This window comes from Asparagus officinalis, chromosome 4 (genome assembly GCF_001876935.1).
Source record: "Asparagus officinalis chromosome 4, Aspof.V1, whole genome shotgun sequence".
NCBI lineage: Eukaryota > Viridiplantae > Streptophyta > Magnoliopsida > Asparagales > Asparagaceae > Asparagus > Asparagus officinalis.
Window position 1 is genome coordinate 67,177,338 of NC_033797.1, and position 24,352 is coordinate 67,201,689.

General features: G+C 36.7%; 1 protein-coding gene across 1 annotated transcript in view; it reads right to left on the reverse strand.

The window, feature by feature from the left end:
* LOC109837642 (UPF0160 protein-like) overlaps window positions 1–18,451 on the reverse strand; it is a 28,306-nt gene extending 9,855 nt beyond the window's left edge. Inside the window, exons 1-5 of the mRNA XM_020405970.1 lie at window positions 18,154–18,451; window positions 10,887–11,033; window positions 6,180–6,278; window positions 2,054–2,245; window positions 1,750–1,869 (exon numbers count right to left, since the gene is read on the reverse strand). Coding sequence (XP_020261559.1) covers window positions 1,750–1,869; window positions 2,054–2,245; window positions 6,180–6,278; window positions 10,887–11,033; window positions 18,154–18,429 — 834 coding nt within the window. The 5' untranslated portion in view covers window positions 18,430–18,451. The remainder of the gene's footprint in view (window positions 1–1,749; window positions 1,870–2,053; window positions 2,246–6,179; window positions 6,279–10,886; window positions 11,034–18,153) is intronic.

The window sequence follows — 24,352 nt, forward strand, 5'->3', positions numbered from 1 at the left end:
TAGCCTAGGCTGCCTAGGCCGTTTTCCTAATTTTTATTTTTAAATTACAATAATTGATAGTAAATGCTAATGTTATAGAAAGCTTAGATGACGTACTGGCGCCTAGAGGGATTTCTTTCTTCGTTTAAGTGGAGGTGGAGGATGTTTACTAAAACTCGCAGGAGGTAGAAAATGAGTTCATAGTTAAAGCCTAGAGGAGTTTGGAGAGGTCGGAGGATGTGGAAGTTGCAAAGGAGAAAATTACGATGAAGGCCTAAAGGATGCAGTCCATGTAAGCAGTTCACATTCCCCTAGGGCCTAGGTGCTTCCGAAACATAAGTGGGCAGCCTAGGTACCGCCTATGCGCTAGGCGCTAGCCAGTCGGGCTAGGCGCAGGCTTTTTGAAACATTACCAATGTCACATGGTGACAAAGCCTCATTGCGTCATTAACTGCTACAATAGCCCACCACAACAGGAAGACCAGAAAAAGTTGACTAAGGTTTATTCGCTACATGCTTGGTTATATGATCTTATACCAGATCCAAATCAACTTATTCGGGTCTTTAATAGCATGCAAGTAAAGAGCATCTGAAGCTGTTTTCTTTACTGCAGCTAATAATTGTGGTTGAATTTGAAGTTGCAAATAGACCTTTAATTGAAACTACGATCTACGCATAAATGAGTGTAAGTCACATCTGTAATCAACATAAACTGAAAGAGAGGTTAAAGTGCAGTTGCAACTTTCTGTCAATGGGATCCTTGATTAATGGTTACCCAATTTCACATATCCTATCAGAAGGAAGCATTCTGAAACCCACAATAGAGACTTCACCTCCCATCAGACAAGAGCATTCTGAAACCCACAATAGAAATCTTTACATGTCTGTCAAAAAGAACCAAACCCCACAATCAGGACTTCGCATATCCTATCGGAAGGGTTCATTCAGAAACCACAATCGAGACTACAGATATCATGTCAGAAGGAAATATTCCAAATAGCTGTGATCATGTATAAGATGAAAGAACGTGGCATTTTATAGGATGTCTGGACATGAGCTATGGATACAGCAACAGAGAGTCCAGAATATTTCGAGAATATATTTCTAGTGAACAATGATGGATTAAAATGCCCTGATTATGCTTAAAAAGCTAGTGAACAATGATGGAATACAACACCCTGGCTATATTTAAAGAGCTGCAAATTAAACTTTAAAGAGAAATTATCACTCGGTAATATTCCATATTTTTTTTCCTTTTTTTCTTTTTTTTAGGAACGGTAATATTCTAGCTTATTACAGCTAAATGACTGCGCAAACAGATCTTAAACCACGACAATACATCAACGGAGCATTAATTTAATTTTTACATTTTAGCCAATATGAGCAACAATTTTGAAGAGTGAAAATAAAATTTATAAATTCTGAACCAGAAATAACTCGGTGACAAATGGAATCAGATATATGGATGTGTAAAGATGCAGCCAAAGGAGGGGAAACAGCTATTCGTAAAAATAAGGATCTTAAACAACGACAATCCATAAATTTATGTGTCAGACAATGAGAACCAACTCTCAGATGGTGAAAATCAAATATCTAAATTCTGAACCAGAAATTCGTAAATGACAAATAAAAGTTAGATTTATGGATGCATAAAGAAGCAGTTCAAAAGGAGAGGAAGCTAGCTATTGGTAAAACTAAGAATACAGGAACCTTTTCAAGCTATTGATAAAACTAAAGAACACGGGAACTTTGAGACTAAGTTAAACTTACAGGGCAAAACTTGTTCAAAACCATGATTTCTCCACTAGGATCAACGTCTCCTCTTGCTTCAAGACTTTCCATAACAATGGATCGCGCAGGTAACCATGACTTGACATAATAGCGAACATTCTGATTTGAACAATAAAAAAATGTCATTTGTAATTATTCAGACAAATTATCCTAGAATAGTTCTGTTGTGTGAAGACTCTGCAGCTGAAACTTTTTCACCGAATGGGTAAATTAGAACAAAATTGCAGGGAAGATGAATTTAATATCTTTAGTGTGGCACTGCAACAATAAATAAAAATACAACCTCCAAAAATTCACTGCCGGCAAGAACCATTGCTTTCTCAAAGGCTGCATTTTCTTTCTCAGATGATTGGTCAGGATCCATCCAATCCAAGTTAAGACGCCCGACTCTTGAAGACAAATTTGTGTTATTCACATACTTAGGAGGCAGATCTGTGTCATACTGATTAACTCCGTTGTCAATGGCATCTATGGCCTGTTAAAAGTAAGAAGCATCATCCAATTATTTTATTTAACATTAGCAATTCGAAGTTAAGAAAGATATGAGGATTAACCCAAACAAGGGAATTTTCAAACAACATGTCCTAGCAACTTAATAATCGGGCCCTTTTTAACAGACATAAATAAATATGAAGCACATGAAAGTTAAGAATGAGGAAAATCTCCAGGCTTTTTCCAAGGATCCAAGACTGCCCACACTGGAAACCAAGTAAACATTACTCTCAAGTCTCAACCCATCTATTAATCAATAGAAAACTATGCTTCTTAGAAGATTTGCCCATGAAAATTCAGATTCATTTAACATTAAAGAAAACGTCAGTGGGCTGTTTTCAAGTTTCATCAGTATTCTAGAAAACCGAAAGTTATATAAAATTTAAACCCAAGGAATTTGAAAAGATTTGCCGATTATACTTTACTCAGTTTACTGATATAATAGACATTTTAATAGTTTCTTACAATTAACTCTTTACTTGATAGAGATAGAAAAGTTACTTTTCATTAGTCAGAACAATAAATTAGCATGAAATTTTATAATATTTTAGTGCTTACAGAAAAGACTGTTTAAACTCCTGGAACCCTCATTTACAATCACTATTTTGCCAATAATTGCATGAACCCTGAAGCCGTATACCCGATATGTACCTGAACCCATACCAAACTCCTTGGAAACTCCTTGCATATATGCATAAATTTACTCAGGCATGTTACTCAACTATACAACACATGTTTGTCATCCATTTTTGAGACATACATCATACACTTCACATCCACTTCTTGAAACTCATTGGACATAGGTCAAGTTCCAAATTATGATTTTGAAGGGTCATTTGTATGTCTAGTTTAAAAACTAGTGATTTTCAAATTTATAATCCACATGATTAGAGAAACATAAAAATGATATAGGAATTTTAAATTCTCATTCTTGCTCTTGTGTAAATTATTAATTCCAATATATAATATATGCATATAAATATTTATATAGCTGTGTCCCTGCACCCTACCTCTTACAAATTTGCCGTGTACTGTACCAAACCCGTAGCAGTATCTGTACCCCTATCCATGCAACATAGTCTACAAGAAATATATATCATACTGATCAGAAATAGCAGGCTAAAAATAGGGGATACTCAATTAAAGTCCAAGATTAAATGTACTGGAGGTACGTTCATAACCATAGGAGTACAAGCCTGCTTGGAGGAGTGAGGAGGGAAAAAATGATGAAGAATTTGAGTTATTTTCTTAAGAATTGATGAAAAAGAAAAAGTCCATCATTCAAACTGCACTAGGTGTATGTTTGTTTCATTATCCTTCATTTCCAATTGGCACTCTCCAGGAACAGTGAGAATCTACAAATAGTTCAATTACCAGTAACCCAATATATACACTTTGAAACAGAAAGAAGGGAAGGCTTTGCATTAGATTTATTAGGGAAGGGTCAGATATAATTCCCTTGCTCTTCGCCAGTAGTGATAGAACTAATGAAGGATAGAAGCTGCTACTACAGAAGAAGAATGTTGAACCAAATCGATTTGATTCTATGCCTAGTTCTGCGTAGTCATAGAAGGATGGTGACCAAAGTGGATGTGATAAGCAAGGAGAGTAGTCTTGGATGCATTCAAGGAGTCGAGTGAAACAAAAATTTCATACTTAGTAGCCCCATATTGCGAACAAAAGGTTTGAGTGGACAAAGGTTTCATCCATACCCTAGGTTGCACGGATACGGGCACGGGTGCGAACACAGACACATAAGGACACGGGATATGACAAACTCGTAAAAGGCAGGATACAGGGACACGTAGACACATACATATGTATATATATATAATATTTACATCATATCATATATTGAACTAATATACTCACATTTGTATGTTTCTTTTGTTATCTAAGTATCAAGTTAAATCAAACAAAAAATTAAGGTTTAACAAATTAAGTTTAGATTTGGTAGTATGGGATACGATGGGTATTTTTTAAATCTTTAAGTAATGGTTTCGGTTTTCAGATTCTAGTGTTGCTTTTAAACTCGATATACCAAAGAAACTAGTTGAAGATTATAAATAATGGGGAAAATCGGGTTTTTCTTTGAACCACACGTGTCCATGGCATGTCCATGGTGAATCTGTGCTTGATACATGTCCAACAAGGGTACGTCACCCAAAATGAAGTGTTCGGGTAATGTAGACCACGCCTAAAAGCGAAACAAGATGTAGTGAGTGATGGGAACAATTGAAGCAGGAAGGGGGTAAACTTTTTCTAAGCAGAAACCAGGTTGCTCATGACTCTTCGGAATTCTCCATCGGGTATTTCACTTGGATAAATCTTGTATTGGTCCTATACTGGCCTATGTGGATACCACAAATTTTTTATACTTAGTGCGATTATTGGTGTTCTAGCTTTTTGGTTGACAGAGTTTTGAGACGCATCAACCCAAAAGAACAATCAACTTTTAACTTCAGAAAAGATTAATATGTTCATTTCATTATAGCAATAGGTAGTAGATTTATGACAAAAAAAAATGAAGATCTGACCTATTTACTATTTTTTTCACCAAGTAAGAGCAGCATGCTTCCATCCAGATTAATCAATCTCCTTATACATATTTTGAAGAAAACAAGATATGCATGCAATAAAATGTCAGTAGCCAATATGACCAAAATTACAACAAACGCAGTACTTTTACAGCCCAATTGATTCCTAACAACTTTGAATTCTTCTCTACCAATCCATGTGCATTCGGACAAATTTGTTGACCCCACATACTCTCTAACTATTGTTACGCTAAATAGCCAGGGACTGTGACATGTATATACAGGATTACCCAACTGGATTGAACTGACATGATTCAAAGAATTTTTGAGAAGAATTTTCAATGGATAGCTTCACAACGTTATAAGTTGTTGTGCCTGATCAAGCATCACACATCTCCAGACCAGCCAAATAGCATTGTACAGGAGAAATATTATAATTGAAGACCTTAGGTACTTAATAACTAGAATATATAATATATCAGGCAATAACAGTAGAGGATGATAACATGAAAAAGATTAAGCATGAAATTTTTATTTATTGAAGCTAAATGCATGGCTCTTCTCCAGCCAGAGAGAGATTGCAATTGTTAGTGCTTGAACATTGAAGCATCAATGCATATATGATGCATGAAAAATGAATGATTAATAAGGTTACTTCATGCTGTACACTTATACTAGAAGAAGAAATGATGAAAAGCAGCACTCATTCACTGTTGCAGCAATAGAACAAGATGGTTTATAGAAAAGCAAAAGTGTCAACGAACAGTCTGCAACATTGCATTTTGCTACCATTAAGAAAGAAAATGTAGGATTCAGAGGGACCTCAAAGAAAATAGAAGATATCCTCAATGGTGGTAAATATTCATACACTAACCAAGATTAGATGATTAATGAGCGAAAGCAATCAAAACAGAACTTCTGGATCATGGCATTTTTTCATTATAGTGATAAACTGAATTTGGATGCAACTAAAATTTCTGAGGCTGTGCTTCGTAAATCACAATAACCTGGTTAGTGGAACCTAACCCACTTGCCTGGACCATTTCTATCCTGGTTAAGGAATTAACAAGCTTAAGAGAGAGATGCCAAACACATGCTCAGGTTTCAATTTACAATCAGCTGTCAACATGATGTGCATAATCTGGATTTTTGGCCAACAGAGAAAAAAAACTTCCATAAAGCTAAAATGCCAGCTAATGAGTAACAAAATCATTGATTTGCCGTTTAAGCACATGCAATCAAGGAGTTGCAGTCTCCAGAAGAGGCAGAAAATGTAGAAGGAAAGGGAACAAGCAACTTGCTATTAAAGATGTGTAATGTAAGCGTTAAAAGAATTTGGAAGTTAGTTAATGTGACCTTTAACAAGATTTAAAATAATACCTCAACAAAGCTTCTGTAAACAGCAAGATACAGGCGCAGAACATACGGGTGCCCTTCATCAAGTTGAAGCTCCTTAGCAATTATCTCCATACCGTAATGCTAAGTAGGAAACAAGATAGTAAATAAGATGCTAGAAGAATATAAAAAAGATTATAAGACTTGGCAAGTTGTTCATCATCATCTACATGTATGTCCCAGTATTAATGTTTTGAAAGAGAAAAGTATAACAGATTAAGAAGGAATTGGTCAGGAAATACAACGGCACAATAAAGATATCTCTGTCAGTATCAAGATACATCCTACAACTGAAACTTTTCAGACAAATTTGATATTTACAACATAAATTGTTTCTACAAGTTTACTTCCAGTAACAAAACAACTGTTAGACCAGCTCAACAACTTATCAAAATAACAGTGTTGTAAACAGTGCCGGTACCGGTGCAATAGCGGGAATTATAGTGGTCGCGCCCTCAAACCGCTAGGCTTTCCTGCTTAGCGGTGGTCAATTGCGTGCGAACCGCTTTCTTCTCGTAATCGCGGCGAAAAGCGCGTGATAGCGCCGTTAGCTGTTAGCGCTTAAAAAGGCTATTCAAAAGGCGGTTTTCAGCCGAACCCGACCCGAACCCAACCCGAATTCAATTAAAACTAAACCCTTTTCCTATCTCAAATCTCCTCTCTTTCTCTTGCCGTCTCCCTTCTCCTCTAAAAAAACCCTAGCCGTAACTCCTAAGTCCCAAGCTATCTCCTCCGGCGAGCTCTTCCTCCGGCGGGCTCCTTCTCCAACAAGCTCCATTTCCAAAGCTCCCAAGCTATCTCCAGTCTCCATCTCCATCTCCGAAGCTCCCAAGCTATCTCCGGTTATCTCCACTCCACATCCACCACCTCCGGTGAGCTCCACCTCCGATTCTCTAGTGTTCGACCACCTCTGCAGCTCTCCGCAGCACCACCTCGACCACCTCCGCAACTCCATCCACCACCTCGACCACCTCCATAGCTCTCCAATGCTCTCCAGCAGTGCACCATCTCCATATTATTCTCTATTATTTTTATTTGAATATATTTATATTTGACCGCTATTTGACTATGCGCTATTTGAGCAAATAGTCTTAGCGGTACCTCGCTGCGACGCAACGCTATCCGCTATCAGCAACCTTGCAAAATAATATAGCCTCATGTTAGGACTCCAAATTACTTGAGTACATGTGAAGTCTATTTGTGTAAATATACATGCAAGGACTATACATGTTTCTCTGCCAGTAGCCTGATAACCATGAAAATAAGCACAAAACAGATCCCTATCAACTTTTAGGTAGTACATTCTCTTCTGTCAAAATGATTGAATAGCATTCGTTAACACTAGATGGTAAGGTATCGTGCCTTTGTTGCAAACATCTAAGGACATGATCAGTTACCAACAAGTTATATCCTTTCTAAAGGTTTCCTTAATAGTAAATAGTACAAAAGCATGTTATGAAAGAATCCTGTGAATGATGTATGATCCAAAGTAGTGAAATATTATTTAGAAATATAATTGGAAAGATCATAACTAGGTGTGCTGCGCAGAATGTCTGTCGTCTCGCAATGTCATCTAAAAACAGATATGCTTCCCTAAGATGTATGAACAGGTTACATGTACAAGGAAATCCATGTTCCATTTAAGGAATAGTTTGATATCTGCATGTTGCTTTCTCATTTAATTTAAAGATCAGCAGTGTTCATCTCTCAAGTGCTTGACTGAGAGAGAAAATAAAAGAAACCTGCAAGTTTGAGGGTATTTTGGTTAATATATTGACTATCTAAATGCTCGGTGATATAGGATCTAGATAGCATCTTAATATTCAGGGGGAGCCATATTGAGGCCCTCTATTTGAAACCTGATGTCACTTGACCCAACACTTATGCAGTAAAACCTAACTTGGGACACCAATTTTCTTTTGAATCTTCTGGTTGGGAAATTAGACAATTTCAGAAATTATGAAAGAGCAAATAGGGGGTTTAACATAGGGTTTCCTAAAAGCTTTTTCTCCTAATTTTGATCCTTCCTGCTACTTCACTGTCTATTTTTTGTATATTCCTGAGGCCTGGCCAACCAATAATTTAAAATTTTAATATTGTAAAACACAGTCCAGAAGCAGTGGCCTCAGGCCCCGCCGCGTAGAACGAAGGTGCCTCCTTGAGGAAGATAATAGACCAACTTGGGCTTGTGTGGATGTGAATACCAACGTTGCCACAATCCTCTGATTCCTTTGTTTGCCTATCCCCGCACTTGTTCTATACTTTGCTTGCATGCAGCAACAAACTTTTTCGTTTTATCTTGTTTTTCCATTTTTTCCTCCACCCTATCCTCTTCTTTCTTTTATTTCCTCTTCCTACCTTCTCTCTAGGGCTAGGTAGCATGGACACAGACACATATACAGACATGGATACAGACGCAGGACACGGCAAATTAATAAAATGTAGGATACGGGGACACGGCATATAATATACACACATGATCAAGTATTGAACGAAAATACCAATTACATTTGTATGTTTCTTTCTATTATCTATAACAATTAAGAATCAAGTTAAATCAAACCAAGAATAAGATTTAACAACAAAAAGTTTAGTTTTGACAGCATGGGATAATACAATAGGAGTTTATCAAATATTTAAGTAACGGGTTTCAGTTTTCGGGTTAAAAAACAATTAGTTTTGAAACTGATAATAAACTGTCTGATATTACCAGAGAAACTAGTTTAGGATATAAGTAATCGGGAAATCGGGTTTTTCTTTGAACCACAAGTGTCCATGAAGTGTTACAGAGAGTCGGTGTCGGAGACGGATATGGCACCCAAAACGAAGTTTTCGTGTTACCTAGCTTTAGGGAAGCTCCTACACATATAGAGCAGTGTAAGACACATACCAGGTTACCAACTCTTGCGAGAAGTGTGTGCTTATAATTTATAAATCTTGCAAAATTAGAAATATGTGATTCTAGATAATATTTGAATGCTAAGTTTAAGGCCATGAATGTTACTAGGATAAGCATAATTCTATTGATAAGTATCCTGTTGTGTCTAAGGACCCCTCCACCACGCAAAACTCCAAAGTTGCCTTGAGGGTTGAAGGTTATAATTTCACACTCTCACATAGCCCAACAGCATGAAAACCAATTTAATGGACCGAAACCTTGACTAACCAATGGCATATTTTTCTTAAAATCGTTTTAAATTCATGACCCATGGGATTTGAACACAGGTTGCTCTCATACCCATCTCAAAGGACTCTTCTACTCCACTACACCAAAACTCCGAAGTTGTTGCAAGGTTGAAGGTTATAATTTCGTATTCATAACATGTTTTTTTCCCCATGGTAGCAATTATTATAAGGCGTACAGTATGTGTCCTTTATTCACATTCGTGTTATCTAGCTCGTCATTTTTCAGTGGCAACTTTGGGCAAAAGATGGTGAGATCTAGTGCCCCATGCTCCACTTAATACTTTTTAATAGAACAAGTTACCACAAATGGAAACAATTGCAATCAATTTTGCCTCTAGCAAGTGAAACTTTTCGGTCTCTATTTTGCTCTATTCATCTATTGTAATATCGATGCCTAGGCATTCGTGAAGTGTTAGATAGTAACAAGTGAATTAAATACAGTTTAATATGCAAGGTTGGGAGACATGGGAAAAAAATTTGAATTGTGCATGAACAAGGATTTCTTGGGCTAATGATGAACATGGAAAAGAAATAAAGTATATTGGTCTTCAAGAAAATGGTAGCATGAAGTGAAACAGCAGATAACAAGAAAGTTTATCGAGTAAACTGTGTCAGAATGCATACTACAAGTGATTTCTTGGATGGCGGTCTATGTAACCAATGGCACTGCTATTTTAAATAGGATCAACAACTTACCCTACTCCATCCAGGTTATGAACAGTTATACATCAGAAAACACTTCTACTTTGTGTATCAAAAAGATATTTTATATCTGTGAATAATGCCAAATTGGATCTGATAGGTTAGTAAAGGAATTTGAAGGAGAAAGTACTCACGAAGTCTAAAGAGAGAGTTAAAGAAAAATATTTTTAAAAAATCATGTCACTTCTCAAACATAAAGAATGGGAGATAAATCTAGTATTTGAATGAAAGTTACTTTTTTAAATGGAATGTGGAAGCTTTACAAAAAATGTGCCTAATGTACACAGCTAAAATTTCAATCACAAAGAAATGTGAATTCAGAAGTCTACAACCAAAAAATGTGCAAATTGCTAAATTTCAGTCATAAGAAATTAGAATTCAGGTGTCTATAACAGTTTCAAGAAACTTAATTTTCTTAGAAATGATTTACCAAAGGAAGCTGAAAAAGGCTGAAGTCGATATGGTTCCTTAACGTGCGGATCATAACTTTACGCCACATCATAATATAGCTTGTATCGCCACCGGCATCGAGGTACTCTTAGTCTCTTACCGAGTTAAAACTCATTAAAAATGGTTGTAACCATAGTCAAGATACTTTCTTGCCACAGAAAATTGAAAGCCTAGCATCATACTCAGACCAAGCATTGTCAAATTTTACTTAATTATAACCTCCAGATATTATCAGTTCCAAGAAGTATTTTCAGCCAATCATAACGATTCAATCAGAACTAACAGCAAATACAGCCAGCATAACAAGCAAGAACCATCAACCATATGACTTAATAAAGAGAACAACCATACTACCTTATAGACAAGTCCAGCGCTGCTTAGCTTGGTGTTGAATCCATGCCCAAAAACTTCAGTAAAACCTTTTTGGTGATGATCATAGCGATCACTGTCAGGATCATACACACCACCGACATCGAGAACAGCATCCAAAGTATCTAATATCTGAAATTTGCTTTCTCAATAAGTGATCATGATAACTAAATCAAGATTGCATAATTTTAACATGATACTAGTCAAGAACTGCACAGAAACACAAGAAGCAAACAAAATATTAGAAATAAATGGAAATATCGTTTCCTTGCTTATTCAGCCATGTGAAAATAACACATGAAAAAATTAACAATAACCTCCATGTAGAGAACTTTTACTAGGAAAGCAAGAAATAAATCAATCAAGTAGCACAATAACTGAAAGAAAAATGGTGAAGTTAACCCCTGCCCATTTTGAGATAAACCCCCAAAAAATTTTAAATTGTCACTTAACTCCCAAATTCTGGGGCTGTCCATAGAACCCCCATAACATTTGAAGTTTTTTCAACTTCCCTAAATGGCGTAGCCCCCCATCTTTTTCAACATACCCCCTAACTTTCAACATTATTTTCAGAGAACACTCAATCTTTCAACATTATGCTCAGAAAACCTCCAGCTTTTAACATTAATTTCAGAAAATCCTCAGGGGTATTTCATAACATTTCAGAAAACCCCCATGGCACCGCTAGCATGTTGGGGAAAAAATTAACGTTATGGGGGGTTTTAAATGGCCCAAAAGTTTTCGGGGTTGGTGAAATTTTCAAAAAAAATTGGATTTATCTCAAAATGGGCCAAACTTTATGGGGGTTTTGTGAACTTTACCGTAAGAAAAATCTAAAACTGAGTTACTGGAAAGCAAATTATATGACAATGTCCAAGCAAATTATATGACAATGTCCACCTAAAATTTGTTAGTACCTAAATTAAACCAAAACCACATAGCAAGTTTGACTACGGACATGAAAGTTTGATTACAGACATGAAACAAACTCAATCTTTAACCTAAAACTACAAAACAATGATATTTGCCATAGTTACACAATACATGGTACGTAGAGGGTCATGGTACGAATTCGGGTACGCGATTCGCCACTAAGAAAAATTGGATTCTGGTTGGAGTAGCTTGCTTTGATATGCAAGTTCAATCAGTTGTACGTTATAAATTTTTTTGGTGCGCTTACAGTTTTCCAAAGTGTATAGTAAAAAACTAGAATCTAGAAACTAGAAAGCTAATTATACATTTTAATATTTTTTCATGCAAAATACTTAAATACTTCTTTTTTATGGAGTCCATTTTTTGTTCAGTTTTCCTTTTCACGAGTTTGTGTTGGGAACATAGTTCCATTTAGCAGCGAAGATAGGGGGCAGAGGGGTGCCATAGCCCCTCCTGGAGTTTGAATTTTTTTTTTACATTTATGCAAAGTATTATATAAGTTATACGGGCGAGTTAAGTTAAAATCCCAATTGGATAATGTGTTCATCTATGTCCATATACCCAAACTTGAAATAACCCGATCCCTTAACCTGATTGGCTTAACACCAATCCCAACACTATTCCCAAATTGCACCTCTCTAAGACTCTGAATATCGCGTTCAAGAAATACATTTAGAAATCACATTGGTGCTCGTCTCTACATTGATCATTTGTATTATTGTATATACAACTCTAGTTCATTTTTTGGTGTATATGCATATTATAGACATTTTCCTATTCTCAAATAAATCATGCTTCTTTAATTTCTTTTATTATTTGAAATGAATTTCAATAATATAATTTATAGGATATTGTAAATTTTTCAGGTATCGAAAAGATTAAAATATGTATTTGTAGTTACGGGACAACCAAATACAATTGATACATTTTTCAAAAGGATATCTCTTAAGCAACCCACACATAGGGAACAAAATGTTACTCCAAATGCAAAAAAAATAGTTGATGATTACTTTATAAATTCAGTTGTTGATTACCGTCTAAAAGTTCAAAGATCCGAACCTGGAAAAATTGACCTTTCTTCATTGGAGCATGATCTTGGATTGTGCTCACTAATATGGGACTATGATATAAACCAACAAGATGACATTCATCACTATTATCTAAGAACCAGTTCTTCTTTCACCTAATTGCATATACATACCTATTTGCATATACAGAAATTTATTATACATTGTCATTTTTTGTTGTGATTTATTATTGCAATTTGGCCTCCGCTACAAAAAATTCTTAGATTCGCCACTGGTTCCATTTCACGTTTTATTAACATAGGTATTTAGTTACAGTAAAGTCATTGAATAATATATTCTATCTTGCGCCTCCCTTCACTCGATTGCAGATATTGCATTTCGTCTTGCACATGTGCACCTAAAGAATTGTCTACTCCACATACTTAAAAGTGGAATGTCAATTTTGGGGAACCAATTCGTGTATCGGAAAGAATCGATTCTCAAACATACATGGAATCATTTAACAGGACCGGTATGATGGTTCACACAACAACAACAAGGACGACAAGAAAGTCATTTTCCCAATAATTTGAAGATACTGATATGTGAGACTAAGATCCAGCAACAAGGATAACAATAAAGCCATTGTCCCAAGCATTTGGAGTTGGCTACATGAAGTCTGTCTTCCATTCATTTTCAGTAGGGGCTCTCTTAGCTGCAGATCCTCTTTGTTACTGCATATTCTATGTCCCTTTATCTACCCAGAGAAATTGTCACCCCCTTATGTAGAGCAGTGTACTGCTCCTAATTAGTGCACTCGCTTTCCCGAACATGTCAGGACCAATGTCAAGTGATTCTCCCTCGTCATACTATAACTGAAATGTTGGATATTTTCTATGAAAAGGTCAAATTGACTTTTTCTAAGCACATTTATCTCCAACTAACCACAATTTTGTCCTTAACCCTCTCCACTATCCGTTGTTACTCTCCCTATATAAACTCTCTCAATCATCTCATAATTACACATTCACTTTCTCTACCTACTCTCTCTCCTCTCATCTCACGTAAAGAAAGAAAACAAAGAAAACAGTGAGAGAAAGAAAAGAAAAAGAAATAGAGAGATAATTATAACAGGGTTTTGTGCTACTATATTCTCGATATTGTTATTTATTTTGGGCAACCTTCTTCGTCTGAGCAGAAGCTCTGTACTCTCGCTCGAGTACGGAGGTCGGCCGTTTCCGGGGGCATTTACCGCTAGGGGGAAGAGGATCGACTGCGCCAGGGCGATAGGCGGGTCTTCTATCTTCTAGGGCAGTGAATCACGACTGCACCCGTTCAGGCCTGGTGTTCTAACTCTTTTAATTTCAGATTTAATCTAATTTATTCTCTTTTTGGACAGCAATCTAGAAGATAGAATTATTTTATTGCTGTTAATTTAAATCTGAAATTAATTGCTTTTATTTAGTACATTTTCTCTGTTGATTCTGTGTTAATGTGAAAAAATATATATATAAAAAATTACTGTTCATCGGGTTCGGTTTACTGTTCACCCAAACCTGTCTCTGTCTTGCTTCTGTTCCTTTTATAATTAAAAAAATTGATTCCCTGCTGATTATTTGTTAAGTAATTGCTTCATTTGTTTATACATTAATTAATTGCTTTAATTTGTTTCAATATAAAAACGTTACTGTTCCATGTAAACAAATTTGTTACTGTTCTTTTCCCATTCAAATAGTTACTACAAATATTCATTTGTCCATTAATTAGTTACTGTTAAAAAAAAAGGTTATTGTTCACAGGAAAAGAAACATAGAATATTGTTCTATTTATTTGTTAATTACTATTATTATTAATCAAAGTCATACTCCTTGGTAGTATCTAGTAATTTTGACAAAATCTTTCTCCTGTTCAGATTCCAAATACCTAGACTAGTAAACTCAAATTAGACTTATGGCTAACCCTGATCATTCTAAGAGTGTCAAACCTGAGAAGTTCACCGGTGTTAACTACAAACGGTGGGCTAATCAGATGAGATACTGGCTCACAACCCTAGGTCTTCCTTTAGCCATTGATACTCCCGATTCTTCATCCAGTGGATCTCAACCCACCAATCCTCCTGTTTATGGTCCACAACCTGAACCATCTCCTTCCACTTCTGGTTCTGGTGCTAGCTCATTTTCTAGCTCTATGAAACCAGACGAAATCAACTATCATTGTTGTCATAGGATTCTTAGTGCACTTTCGAACCAGACGAAATCAACTATCATTGTTGTCATAGGATTCTTAGTGCACTTTCGGACAACCTCTATGATATCTATGATATATATTATGAGTTCAAAAGTGCTAACGACCTATGGAATACTCTAGAAGCAGAATATGGCTATGATGATGCCGGAATTCTGTGTTTCACCTCCTCCAATTTCCATTCATTCTGATTCTAGATCGACCATAGAGCTTCTAAAACAAGTGCATGTGAATAAAAAATTGAACAGACATATTCAAATAAGATATAAATCTGTACAACGCCTGCTAGGCAAAGTTGTGATCTTAGACTTTGTAAAGTCTGAGAAAAATCTTGCTGACCCTTTGACTAAGGGATTATCCAGGAGTGTGGTTCTGGATTCATCGAGGGAGATGGGGTTAAGCCCATAGATGAGGTCACTGACAGCGGTAACCCAACCTCTATTTGGAGACATAGTCCCAATGTTGGTTCAATGTGGTAGTAACAAGCTGGACTAGTGACACTCGTGTGGAGCATCGACCTGGATATATTTATATATCATTATGTAGCATGTGCTACTACCCCTTCTCTATGGTGACGATGCACTGATGATACAGCTGGTTAGGCTGAGTTTTAAAGTCCAACGCGTGTATTGCGGAGGGTATGATATCCAGCTGTAGTACCCTTGAAGGACTTACCTACTTGAGAGGAACCGTGATGGCCGCGGTTGGAGGGGGGGAGGGCTGGGCTAACCCCTAGAAACTCTCATGAGTCGGTTTATTGTGAGCATGACTTTTAACGCTCAACCCGCTTTGCTCAATAGATGAAACGTATTGTGTGTGTTTTCATCAATACCTGATTAAAGGGGCCTAATTCAAGGCTTAGTCCATTATGTCCCTCAGGTGGCGATGAACTCACTAAGGAAATGTTCAAACCCGAAAGCTACCTCTCCCAAATTCACGATACGAAAGGTTGCCCAACCTATATTTGTTTTATGATTTCTTGATTTATTAATTGATTTCTGAGTTTTCAGTCAATATTACCTTTTGGGGGGGACTGTTGGATATTTTCTATGAAAAGGTCAAATTGACTTTTTCTAAGCACATTTATCTCCAACTAACCACAATTTTTTCCTTAACCCTCTCCACTATCCGTTGTTACTCTCCCTATATAAACTCTCTCAATCATCTCATAATTACACATTCACTTTCTCTACCTACTCTCTCTCCTCTCATCTCACGTAAAGAAAGAAAACAAAGAAAACAGTGAGAGAAAGAAAAGAAAAAGAAATAGAGAGATAATTATAACGGGGTTTTGTGCTACTATATTCTCGATATTGTTATTTATTTTGGGCAACCTTCTTCGTCTGAGCAGAAGCTCTGTACTCTCGCTCGAGTACGAAGGCCGGCCGTTTCCGGGGGCATTTACCGCTAGGAGGAAGAGGATCGACTGCGCCAGGGCGATAGACGGGTCCTCTATCTTCTAGGGCAGTGAATCACGATTGCACCCGTTCAGGCCTGGTGTTCTAACTCTTTTAATTTCAGATTTAATCTAATTTATTCTCTTTTTGGACAGCATGAAATTACCTCAAACACAGTCATCTCTTGCATGTCTCTGTATATCGACCTCATCCATTTCATCATTCTCTTTCAGTTGCAGTTGTCTTTTGAGCATATTTTTCTGGATTACCCAGTATCTTGGCCATAAGCATAGGTGGCCCTATAGCCTCTCGTAAACCTTACCTTCAATCTCACCTATATATAAGGTCAAATTAGAGACCTATATTTTTAACCTTTCTGCTTTGACTAGTTAACAGCGTCCTCCATTTTGACCATGTTGCATTAATTTTATGCACTAACATTTTCTTCACTTCAACCACCTCGTAAATTTGATATGAGCAATATCCTTATTAAAAAAATAGTATAACTTTCTAATTCGTAAAGACCCCACAGACAATTTCTCTTAGTGTAAATTTCTAATATACTACAAAACCCGTAGCTAGAAGTTCTCTTCCCTCGAACTATTTATCAACTTAGAAGGTAGATAGCTACAATTGTGGAATCCCTAGCATTAAAAAAATCGATCTTTAGATCCAATTGCATATTTTCTCAATCTCTGATTAAAGTATGTACCCCTACAGTTTCACAATATGGCTTAGAGCAAGTGTAGCAAGCTCCCAGTTGGGAGTCCTAGTCAGCATGCTCTCAAGAGCTCTCAAGCTTTTCAAAATAAAAAATTAACAAATTATACCTTGAGAGGCACTCCTTCTTTTATGGAGCTCCAACAAGCTCCTAGTTAGGAGCTCCAACAATATCAAAAAAAACCCTCTTCTATTTTAATATTTCACCCATTACGTTCGATTATCATCTTCGCACAATTTCAACGAAAATTTCAACGAAAATTTCACAACTCATTCACCTCAACCAACGCACTCAATTAAAAAAAAAATTCATCTTCTCCTCTCCCTTCGACAACAGACCCAACCCCAAATTCATCTTCATCTCAAACAACTCATTCCCTTCGACATCATCTCCGCTGAAATCGCCGCCATCAAGAATCATCTCCGCCATCATCCATCAAATTCGTCGACATCATCTCCGCCATCATCTCCGCCATCCGCCATCATCTCCGCCATCATCTCCGCCATCACCCATCATCTCCGCCATCATCTCCACCATCATTTTCAGAGCAGTTGGGAGCTCCCAAGCGCTCCACAAATTTGTGGAGCGCTTGGGAGCTCCGAAGCTGGAGGCAGCCACGTCAGCTCTTGGGAGGTCCTTGGGAGCGCTTCGGAGGCTGTTGGAGGGGGTGAAATCGGAGACTGAGGCCACGTCGGAGCTGAGAGCGGAGCTTGGGAGCTTGCTGCCCATGCTCTTATAAGCTTTATAAAGCCATTCCTTCATTATTACACTAGTCACTAGACATAGCCACTCAGTACTTACAAATAACCCAAATTTGACATTTACTTCAAAGAAAAAAAAAACTAAAGCTTGCCAAAATTAGAAATTATCTTGATAATAAAACCCCAAATCCCATTTAAAAGAGCGAAATCTACAGATTCTTGAAAAAACATCGATCCGTCGATGAATACCTTAGGATCTCGGGATCGAACGATCTCGGCGCCCGAGAACTTGTTAGTGAGGCGGATCATGAAGCACCCGAGGGCCTCATCGCAGTGGAAGCTTCCGTTGTGGGTCCCAACTCTCTTGGGGGCGCCGCTAGGGTTTGGGGAGCCAGTGGAGTACGCTGAAACCCTAGATGGACTCAGTGAGTAGGAGGACGCCATTGCTGCTGAGGAGGACAGAGAGCCTTGGGTCTGTTGCAGGGCTAATTTATAGCAGCGCAACAATCCTCGGGTCCCGAACATTATCGGATCTACGACACGCAAAGAGAGCGAGGGTTTACGGGAGAGGTTTAACTTGTACGGGTCGGGTCGGGTCGGGTCCGTAAAAAGACTGGCTCACATCAATTGTACGAAATAAATTTCAATTTATAAAACATAATTTGAAGTTATCTCCCCGAAAATGAATTCAATTTAAAAGTTGTTTCCCCCCTTCATATTTGGACCGAATTTATTTTTTCTTGAATAACACTTTTCTGCCCTCAAATTTACATATTCTGTAACCTTTACACCCCCATAATTTTTTCTATTTTTTATGCCCTCAAGTGCTCATCTTTTCCAACTTCAATATTGCAAAATGATACTTTGATACTTCAAAGTTTACACCCTCCCCCTCTCCCCAACCCCAACCTCCAAAAACTTTGATACCCAAGGTTGTTTTTAACACTTTGATATTTCAAAATGTCTGAATTAATTGTTAGAGTGGCTATATCAATTCTCCACAAGTTCAAATTCAACTTCAAAGAAAGACTTATATAATTTCTTCCTTAACATCGAAATGTTATAGCCCGAAAAATCAACAAGTACTGATCTCTCTAGAGAAGTCGATACATGTCTCACCCCTTGCCTAATTAGATGAATTAAGGCCGAGACGACTCAAACTACTCCTACGGTCTACTGTGTCAGCTGACAACTTGCCTAGCCAAGTCAAAAAGCAGTACTTGTCGGCCACCTCACCAGATCGACCCTAGAGCAACTCGCACTCGGCCTATAGTGTCAACGGGCATCTTTCGTAGCCGAGTCAAAAGGCGGTGTTTCTCGGCCCTTGACCAAACAAATGGAGAAACGGCAGTTATCTTGAACCCCTCGCTAGTCGACTGCTCTCGCATTAACTGCTCTGACAAAATCATCATTACTCTAGCCAACATAGTCTTTATGACTCATCGAACCTAGAAAGCTCCAAGCACCTGCTATCATTCCCTCATTAAATGACCAGGTGACTCACTTTCTTCCACAGCCGACACCTGAAAGGTATCTGCTGACTCAGTCGAAGTTACCTTCATACCCCTCTAATCTAATATAAAAAGGAACTACGCTGCATAGGGTAGCTTCTTCGACTTTTTGGCAACTTGGAATGACTATCTATACAATTTGTCTTTCAACTACCCACTCAAGATCAAAATACTAACTTGATCATCGGAGGAACAACCGGTGAACCCAACTCCGCTCTCTTGCAGATTTTTTATGTGTGGAGAAGAACAGCGGACTCTGGAACCAGTCATCTGAAGGAGTTTGAGGACCATAAACACTCTCATAACTCTAATATAAACCCCATGTTTGCTAACTGACATCAATAGAAAAAAGTCAAATAAAAAGGAGGATAGCATGACATATGTTTCATCACAAATTTTGAAGTTCAGTTAGTAAATAATAAAGATATGCATTTTAACAGAAAATTTTAGAATTGGACAATTCGCAGTTGCTTGATCAATCTTGATCTTCGGAGTCTCACATAAATTATTTCCTAATTAGGTTGATTACTATAACGACCCTCCATACACTCACTACGGATTATCTAAAACGTTGAGAGGTTCCAATATACCTCCCGCGGTCTTAGGTTCGATTCTCGGCTGGGTTATTAAAAAAATAAGAGGTTTTTGTCTTTAAACCCAAAGTTTTACCCCCTAACTTATTTATATACACACCCACTTCCATAATGCCTCGTACACCCAAAACACTAATCCTAACTTATTTTTAAACCCAATATGTCTAATACATAATATTTGTTTATTGTATTTCTCCATATGTCTAATACATAATATTTGTATATTGTTTTTCTCCAAAAAAAACTTGCAAATCCGAAACCACCCTTCTTTTTTTATTATTTCTTCTTCTCTAAACCACATGCTTAATCATTTCTCTCCTCTATCCTCCTCCATTAACTCAGCATATCACTCTCCTCCTCCTTCCCCTGTCCAAAACCCTAAACACCTTCTCTTCCTCTCCTCATGCCTTGACCCCTCCCTCCTCTTCAACTCTTGCAGGACTTCATCCTTCCTTGTAAATAACCTCTCCTCAAACTCGATATTGGCTACAACATCCTCATCACTCCCTCTCTCCTCCATGTCTACATGAATACCTAGTTTTCTCCACATCCCAGCTGTTATTTGATAGAACGTCAAGCAAAAATTCTGTCAAAATGGAACACTCTCCTTTACATCCACATCGTGACCTCAACCATGGGATTCATATGTGCAAATGGTGCCTGCAGCATTTTGGCTTAACGTAGTCAATGGTGTTTCTTTGTTTAAATTTGGGCAAAATGACCAGATTGGTATATTTTTTCGAGGCTTGGTGACATGTTGGTATATTTTCTTTTAGTTTTGTCAGATTGATATATATTTTTAACTCCGACGTCATATAGGCCTTAAATTTGGCCGGAGTTACTATTCTGACCAAATTTAGTTACTGTTTAGACCAAAATTTAGTTATTGTTCCAGCTAAAACTCTCATTAGCCCTGGTCGAAACAGTAACTCTGGTCAAATTTAAGGCCTATATAGCGTCGAAGTTGAAAAAATATACCAATCTGACAAAACAAAACAAAATAGACCAACATGTCACCAAGCCTCGAAAAAATATGGCAATCTGGCCATTTTGCCTTTAAATTTGTAAATAAAGAAGTGCTTGTAAGATGTTCGATGAAATGTTTGTGAGATGAATCCTTTACTAAAGCGAAGAGATTCATCCATCAGCTGTTTCTTGAAATGAGTTATTGTAATTGAAGTGAAAAAGTTCTTTGGAGCAATCTCATTTTACATTGCTCTTCAACTATTTATTGATTGTTTAATTATAGCTTTGTAAATCACTATATAACTCTTTCTAAACAAAGTATAGGTTGTTTGTTTAAAGTATAACTCCTTGTTACAATTTTCTAGCTCTTTCTAAATAAAGTATAGCTCCTTATGACTTTCATCACTTCAAGAAGGAAATTAAGGGTCAGTTTGGTATTGTTTTTTTAGGGTGCTTGTACTTCTATTTCCAAGAGGCACCTAACAATGTTGTTTGATGAAAACCTTTTTGGCATGTTATTAAAACTGCTTTTGCTTTTAAGAGATGCTTTTATAAGCAACTTTGAGGATGATTTAAATGCAGCTTCTGCTCTTTTTAGTTTATATTGTTAGGTCTCATGTTATGAGCCTACATCTTCTAATCTTGTTTTGATGATTACAAATAATTTCTAATATTATTTGTCTAGTGTTTGTGTTTTATATTTATTCTAGACAAACAATATGTTGGAGGATGGATGGAATCGAGCATTCATGATCATATCCAATGGAGGTTAGCGGAATAGTGGAGTGAAGCAATGCAATTCACGTTGAAGATCTAAGTTCAAGCTTCATCCGCACAGTTTACCAAGTGGAGCTATATTGAAGATCTATCAAGCTTGGGTAATTTAGTTTTAGGTTTATACATGTGTGTAGATACTTTAAGCTCATATTAATCACACACACGTATTTGTTGATTTTATCAAAATATAGGTGTTTTTGATAAAATATTATTTTATTAGTTTATAAACTTTAATATCAGTTTATATCAATTCATTAAGTCTATAAAATCATTTTACAAAAGTTTTAATATTGTGTTTATGTCAAATGACAAAAACATGTATGTTTAGTTTTCATATTTTTGGACATATTTAAAAAATAATGATTTTTTACTATTGAGAAGTGCAATTCCAAAAATTCTTTGTTTAACATGTTCATTTACATGTTTACAATGATTTTCTAAAGTTTTACATTTTTAGAATTTATTTGCTATTTTTAAAGGCACTTTAAAAATCAGATTTTTGTTTCAAAACAGGCTGATAACCTGTTATCAGTCGACTGGTCAGTCGATTGATGACATCAGTCGACTGATAAGTCGACTGAAGAAATCGTCTGGAATGTCAAATAGTTTCTGTTTTGTTTTGGTTGACTGGCCAGTCGACTGATGAGATCATCAGTCAACTGATAAGGTCCGTCAGTCGACTGATGAGCTAGAAAACGTCTCTAACGGTCAGCTCATCAGTTGACTGATGGAAGCCGCCAGTCGACTGATGCTGTAACGGCTAGTTTTTTCTTTTTGCCTTGTTTTCTCTTGGCTTTAGGGTTCCAATAAATACCCCCACATATCCTCAGTTTTATTTACTCAAGATAATGTTTTAAGAAAGTTTAACAATAGTTTAATTTTGTTTTAAGTTTGTTTAAGGGTTTGGTTTGTGAAGAAATTTTCACAAGAGCTTGAGGAAGATCATCAATTGTGTTTGAGCATTCAACTATTCTCCCTCTCTCTCTTGATCCATAGAGAAGTTTCCCTAAACTCTTTTTCTAGATTTATATCTATTTGTTTGATTATCATTTTATTAAAGTTAGTTTTATATTAAGTTTATATTTGATTAATCTCTTTGTTTACACACACAATCATTGAGCTTATTGTATTTCATACATAGTATAATTTGGGTTGTGAAGAGTGTGACTTAGAGAGTGAGCCTACATTGTGTTCTCATCCATTGTAGAGAACAAATTTATTTGTATTGTGAGCCTAATTGTGTTGAACACTTTGTAATACACTTGTATACCGAGAGGAGTGTGTGGTGAGAGACGGGGTCATCCCAAGAGGAGTGGGGTAGGTGGTAATACCTAGAGGTAGGTTGTAATTCCTAACACTTGAGGGAGACACGGGCTAGAGACCAACACTTGAGGTGGTAGTGAGTGTGATTGCAAGAGTATAAATTGTAAAGTTTTCGGTGAACTAGAAAACCGAGTGTGAGGTGTAAACGTTATACGGGTGAGCGTAGAAAACCCGGTTGTGATAGTGGAGATCTCCTCGAGGTAAGGAGCGGAGACGTAGGTCGTGGGGACCGAACTTCGTGATCATATCGTTTGTTTGCGTTTGTCATTGGCGTTCCTTTATATTCGTGCTTATCATTTATATCGCCTTTGTCAATTGCGTGTTGTTTATATTGCCCTATCACTTTAGTAGTTTGTTTACCCTTGTGTTAGTTTCATATCCTTGCATATATATCTTGTAGTATATCTAATTTTCTAGGGTATTTGTTAATAAATTTTAAGTTGGCATAAATCGGATTAGATTAGCATAAACCCTATTCACCCCCCTCTATGGTTCTTTTCTAGTGGCATTAGGGTACTTCATATATATCATATATATCTTTTATCTTTTAACAATGATCATGAAATATAGTTCTACAAAACATATTGACTACTTTTTAAGCATTTTTTTTTGTATATGATTACCAAATTGCTATTTTTAGTAATCTATATAAATTGTTCCTAGAAGGTGCTTTTATAAGCAACTTATTATTAGCTTCACGAATACCAGACTAGCCCTAAATGTATTTCAAGAAATATTTGAGGATAATAAATGGAAAGGAATGTATCATAAGATACAATTATTATTATTATAAGAAAAACATGGAAGCTGATTGCTCAAAGTATAGCTCTTTATACCATATTCTAACTCTTTCTGTAGAAATTATAGCTCTTTTCTTCAAAGTATAACTTGTTATACCAGTTTCATAGCGTTTCTTGAACAAAGTATAACATTATATGTTCTGCCATTTAAAAAATCAAACTTTTGGATTATATTTGCAAGAAAATATCTTGGGATAATATATTTAGAAATTATATGTTTATGTACAATTACAAAAAATATATTATATGTTATAGGGCTTCACTTATTAGGTTATAATCTCCATTCAGTAGCAGACAATTGTCCCACATTAACTGCCTAATTTAATTAGTCCACCACTTTGAGATAAGCAAAGTCCCCAGCTCGGACGACTAGAAGGGTTAACATCTCGCGTAGCTAGCTCAAGGGGCGGTACGTGTCGACCTCCTCGTTAGGTTGACTCCCCAAGCGACCTACACGCCCGCCTAGTCGGTCCGATGT